This window comes from Pteropus vampyrus, unplaced genomic scaffold, assembly GCF_000151845.1.
Source record: "Pteropus vampyrus isolate Shadow unplaced genomic scaffold, Pvam_2.0 Scaffold453, whole genome shotgun sequence".
NCBI classification, from domain to species: Eukaryota; Metazoa; Chordata; class Mammalia; order Chiroptera; family Pteropodidae; genus Pteropus; species Pteropus vampyrus.
In genome coordinates, this window is record NW_011889234.1 from 227,960 (window position 1) to 234,209 (window position 6,250).

General features: G+C 34.3%; 1 protein-coding gene across 1 annotated transcript in view; it reads left to right on the forward strand.

Moving 5' to 3' along the window:
* The window catches only part of RAB1A (RAB1A, member RAS oncogene family), a 27,025-nt gene extending 21,118 nt beyond the window's left edge, over positions 1 to 5,907 (forward strand). Inside the window, exons 4-6 of the mRNA XM_011381856.2 lie at positions 3,333 to 3,428; positions 4,688 to 4,819; positions 5,090 to 5,907. Coding sequence (XP_011380158.1) covers positions 3,333 to 3,428; positions 4,688 to 4,819; positions 5,090 to 5,287 — 426 coding nt within the window. The 3' untranslated portion in view covers positions 5,288 to 5,907. The remainder of the gene's footprint in view (positions 1 to 3,332; positions 3,429 to 4,687; positions 4,820 to 5,089) is intronic.
* Positions 5,908 to 6,250: the final 343 nt, after the last annotated feature.

The following is a 6,250-nucleotide window of genomic DNA, read 5'->3' on the forward strand; positions in this document are numbered from 1 at the left end:
TTTGATAATTTTTATTTAGTTGTTCCCTTATATGACTGATGAAGGTACATTACAAAAGAATTGTGGATTCTAATACAAGTAAACACATTTGATACTCCAAATGAGGACTTGCCAAGGATATAATTATCATAGATAGCTTGAAATACTTAAAACCAGTTAATAGATTACTGACCATATTGATTTTTTCCCCTTTACATGTAGAACTTTATACTTGGTACCATAAAGAATATTTCAGAAAGATGCACCTAGCCTCTAACTACTGATTTGAAATAATTGTGTTATGTGTGATCATTGGTCTCCATAAGAGTTGAGTGTATATTTGTAAAACATGCAAATATGCTACTTTCATTTGGCTGGGACAGATCTTAATAGGTTACTCAGTCTTTCTTTCATCTTCAGTAGGAATTTCCCTATCTAGTGTCTTTCTTTGAACATTTTTGGGAAGCTCACCGTTTTTCAAAGATAGTTCCATTTATAAATAACCTCTAATTATTCTTTGTATTGAAGCCAGTTTCCTTTAACTTCTGTCTCTTATTCCTCTGCCTTTTGGAGCTGCCTGAATGAGATTAATTCCTTTACTGTTGGCAGCCTGCCCTTTAGATTGATCTTATCACAACCTCTGTTACTCCTTTCTGTAAGCATATTTTCAGAACCTTTTATAATTCGAGTTACTCTTGCATTTTATACATGCCTTTTATTAAAATGTGATTCATAAAATCAAGTACGAGATAATAGTCCAGCCAGTATGAACTACATGAGATAAATCCTCTTGCGATTTGGACTCTGAATTTTTTTTGCCCCTCTCTTGGACCTCAAGGACTTGTGGCCTTTTGTCATCATTAATCCACTCAAAGATATAAAAAAACAAGCACCTGAATTTACTACATTTTCTGTCTCAATAGCTGCTTATCTACTAGTTTGGAACTAATGGCTTTGGGCTTAATTTTTTTTTAAAGCCTTATCTTATACTTAATGACTTAAATTTTTAAATTTAAATGCAAGATTTTACTTTTAATCCCATTACATTTCATCTTAATTGGCTTGAGTTACCCTTCCAAATTTTCTAGATCTTTCAAAATGTTTTGTGTTGATCTATATTTTAATTATTCTTTATGCTTTTCCTTTTCAAGTGTGCCATCTGTATTCTTATCAGACTTAGTGATTACAAAACATTCAGCAGGGCAGGGCAGGTACAGTGTTCAGTCTCACAACATGGAAGGAGTCTTCCTGTGATTGTTCATTCATTGATGAAGCATTGGAAATGCTTATTACATTACACCAGGCACTTAGATGGATTCGAGGTTACAGAGGTAAGTGCAACAGCCCCCTAGGAGGAGATCCCATTTCAGTGGGAGAGACAAACATGGGAAAAGGAGTTACTCTGAGATTATGAGGGGTTATATAAAAAGGGTGATCAATTGCAAGGAAAGTACTGCTAGTACTGGAGTCAGGAAACTTTAGAGTGGCAAGGAGACATCAGAAATTTTACTCTTTGGATGCCATTGCTTAGTTAGCTACAATTCTTTAACATTTATTCAGAAATAATTTCTTCCTTTTTTTTGTGCTACTTTTGTGTAAGGAGTTAGTGGTGCGTAGAGAAGGGAGAACTCTCTTCTGTATATAATCATTACCCCTCATATTCACAGGGTAAGTGATTTTCCCGTGTTTGTCTCTCCCACTGAAATGAGATCTCTTATGGGGCTATGTTTCATTCATCTTTGTAACCTCAAATCTCTGAGTGCCTGGTGTAATGTAAGCATTTCTATAATATTTTATCGAGTAGCTTCTATAGTCAGGCCATTGTGCTAGTAGGCATTTTACAAACAGTTCTTTTAAACCCATTTAGCAATTCTATAAGGTGAATGACTGACCTAGGATTTATAGATGAAGAAACTCTTAGGTGACTTTCCTTAGTGTTATTTAACTAGGAAACTAGGTTTGATGTTTTAAAGTCAGGTTGGCTTGACTCCAAAGCTCATGCTTCTCCAAAGATATTCTGAAAGACTTTGATGCTCTTTACTGATAGTGTTCTGAGCTCTCAAGCTAGTACTTTGAACAAAAAAGGTAATGAAGCTGTGATTTGTTTTTGATTGTTTTATATTAGTGATGTTAACTTTATTTGCTTCATTATTGTTTTCCTGGAGTATATTACAGACAATAGATTTTACTCCAAACATACTTTAGTATACATCTGTTTTACTATGTAACCATTACCACATCTAACAAAATTGACACTAATGCCTTAATATCATCTAATATCCACTTTGCATTCAAATTTCCCCAAAATTGCAACTTGTTTTTAACAGTCTTGTGTTGGCTGAGTCTTAGAAAAGAAAGTGATTTCACTGACTGCTCCTGAACCAATTTTTAAAATTTTGCCATTTAAAATGTTAGTGGGGATCAAAGTTCACAGATATACTCCAAAACTTTATAATTCACTCCCCCTAAAGACTGTTGCATTTTAATCTCCACTTGTCTTAGGTTTCAGGTCCCCCCCCCTTTTTTCCCCCTTATTTTTACAGTAACTTGTTATTTATTTACCCATCAGTCAAGATGTTACCTTTTAGTGGGGTAGGTAGCTGTCCTAATTATACAATTTTTTTTTTTGAGGCCATTGTCTAAGATCAATTTAAACAAAATTCTCATTGCAATCTAAGATTGAGTTTTCCTCTTTATTTTTAATAATTTGTTTAAAACACAGACCTTTCATGTAGTGATATAAACATTTGTTTTTGGTATTTGAACCTAAATGATTGAAGTATATGGCATATTGCTCTTAAAATGAATTTTATAAAAGTATTTTGATTCATCTTCCTTAACATTGTTTTCCCTAGGATTAAGGTAATACCTTTCCAGAGATGGTTCAAGTGTTATCTTCACAAGTAGTTACTTGAGTTAGGTCCTTTCAGTGCTTTCCATGATGGTAAAATGTGCTAGCAAATGATTTTGTCTTATGTGAGTATGCTGTTAAAGGGGTTAGTTAGGCCAGTAGTCTTCATAATCAAGTCAAGCTTGTTTCTCCATTCATACTGAATGCCTCACACAGTGCTAAGGGGGCTGTAGGGAATAAGAAAAATATGACAGAGTTCCAAATCTCAAAGAGCTTATAATATTGGTAGCATTACCATGAGCTAAAGTGTAGGCACTGCCTTTATTTCTGGACCTTCATGTATTTGTTGATTTACCATGCACTTTAGTAGTATGAGCATTGAGAGCTAATATTTCCATATCAAATCCTGGTCATTTCTATAACTATATAAACTGTTCTCCCTCCTGCCCTTTTCCCCAACTCTTAATGGAATTGTTTGGATTTCTTGATTGTTTTATAATAGTGGGACACAGCGGGCCAAGAAAGATTTCGAACAATCACCTCCAGTTATTACAGAGGAGCGCATGGCATCATAGTTGTGTATGATGTGACAGATCAGGTAAGTTCCAGGAGGAAATTGTGTTACAATGACAAAGTAGGAAGTAAGTTACTATTTGATAAATATCAGATTATTTTGCTTTGCATATAAGCCATCAGTAGTATTTATATGGCAGAAAACTTTGTCCACTCCCAAATAAATGAATCGCATAAACATTTGTTTTAAAGTGTTTTTTAAAAACAGGTACACTGTTATTTTTCTTCCCTTCATTATTTGGGTAGCTAATGAATCGGTCAACCAAAATTTCATATTATTTTCTTTAATAGAAAATTTAGTAATCGGTTTTACATTTGCCTTCAAGGGACTCTGGATATATTTATCAACTGGACATTTTCGTATCATAATTTATAGGGAACTGTAGGTTATTTGGTTTATACTGTGTTCTTGGTGTTAAGTATTGACAGGAATTTGCCTGGCAATTAGATTTGTTAGAATTGCCGAAATGGTTCAGAAATAGGATGAGCTAGAGGAAGATTTTAAGAGGACAGTGAATATCTGAAGATTAGTTGTTGAGAGAAGGTAGCTGAAGGTAGTTGTTGAGAAGGGGTAGCGTGAAGAATGTGGTCTAAGGCCCCTAACTGTTCTTTTGATCAGAAAGAAAATTTCAGAGTTCTTTTATTTCCTAATAAAAAGATAAACGTTTAGAATTTATTTTTCTTATAGCAAATGTTGTCTCACCTCAACTATGAAATCATGGTTAATTAGGACATAACTGGAATCACAGGCTTTAGATTCAGGGCCACTAGAAGTATTAGGTGAATAATATCAACAGGAGGAAGAAATAGTACTAATTTCAAAAAATCTCAAGTCATTACCATGAAATATTTAAAAATGAAAAATTTCCTCTCCTAAATATGACTGGAAAAGAAAATAAGTATCTTTACTTTGGACCCATTTATTTACTATTTTTGACATCTCTACTAGCAGTGGGGTCTTGTTCATAAACTAAGATGATCAAATTTTAATTAAAATTTATAAATTTGCTTGAGCTCTAGTTTGGTGCTGAGAAATATTTCCCTCTCAAATAAGGTATATTTTCATTCTCAAGCCTTCAAATTCTAATTTCTTATTTAGATATGGATAGTCATTTTAATATATCAGTTTACTTCTTTGCCAGCACTGTAGGCATTATTTTGTAGCTAGGGTTGTCTCATTAGCTCTTCTTAGGTCAAGAAAGACACTTAGGTTTATTACTTGCTTCATTAGAGCAGTTGTATCCAGAACTGTATTGTCATTCTTAAAAATGTCTGTCTTCTTAGGAGTCCTTCAATAACGTTAAACAGTGGCTGCAGGAAATAGATCGTTATGCCAGTGAAAATGTCAACAAGTTGTTGGTAGGGAACAAATGTGATCTGACCACAAAGAAAGTAGTAGACTACACAACAGCAAAGGTATGTTTAAAGTTTGATTTTCAAAGTGAATTTGAACGTGTTGAATTTGAATTACGTGGGCGTGGAGTCCTACAGTAACCACAACCACGTTAGCTTTTAAAATATGTGTTAGGTTTTAAAATATATGCGCTAGAATACTTTGAAATGACAATTCATGTGGTGTCTGTTTGGATTCAGTAAACTTAGTCTTTCCTTTCTGCCCGTTTCAGATAGAAATGCACTAAGTGAAAAAGATTTTTCAGTGTTAATTATGCCTTATTATTCTCTTAGGAATTTGCTGATTCTCTTGGAATTCCATTTTTGGAAACCAGTGCTAAAAACGCAACGAATGTAGAACAATCTTTCATGACGATGGCAGCTGAGATTAAAAAGCGAATGGGTCCTGGAGCAACAGCTGGTGGTGCAGAAAAGTCCAATGTTAAAATTCAGAGCACTCCGGTCAAGCAGTCAGGTGGAGGTTGCTGCTAAAATTTGCCTCCGTCCTTTTCTCACAGCAGTGAATTTGCAATCTGAACCCAAGTGAAAACAAAATTGCCTGAATTGTACTGTATGTAGCTGCACTACAACAGATTCTTACCGTCTCCACAAAGGTCAGAGATTGTAAATGGTCAATACTGACTTTTTTTTTATTCCCTTGACTCAAGACAGCTAACTTCATTTTCAGAACCGTTTTAAACCTTTGTGTGCTGGTTTATAAAATAATGTGTGTAATCCTTGTTGCTTTCCTGATACCAGACTGTTTCCCGTGGTTGGTTAGAATATATTTTGTTTTGATGTTTCTATTGGCATGTTTAGATGTCAGGTTTAGTCTTCTGAAGATGAAGTTCAGCCATTTTGTATCAAACAGCACAACCATTGTCTGTCACTTTCCATGCATAAAGTTTAGTGAGATGTTATATGTAAGATCTGATTTGCTAGTTCTTCCTTGTAGAGTTATAAATGGAAAGATTACACTATCTGATTAATAGTTTCTTCATACTCTGCATATAATTTGTGGCTGCAGAATATTGTAATTTGTTGCACACTATGTAACAAAACAACTGAAGATATGTTTAATAAATATTGTACTTATTGGAAGTAATATCAAACGTATGGTGATAAGTATTTTAATTCTATGGTTAAAGGGAAATAGAGCCTTTCATTATTCTTAAAACAGCCATTTCTGTGTGCAACCAGGGCATTGTAGACCTATCTTAGAGCAGCATTCAATATGTTTTCCAGATAATATATCCAATATATGACCTAGGGAGGCTTCTGTGCTGGGTAGGGATTTAACCAAGCTTAGTGGTTCAGGGAGATTAAACTGTATGAAAAGCAAGTTTAGGATGTATGCTTTCTAGCGCATTATCTTTGCTCCCTTCTCTGAAACCATTGGAAATGGTTTATTTGATCAACATTTTGTTAATTCTCTTCTGTGGTAGAGATAGAAAG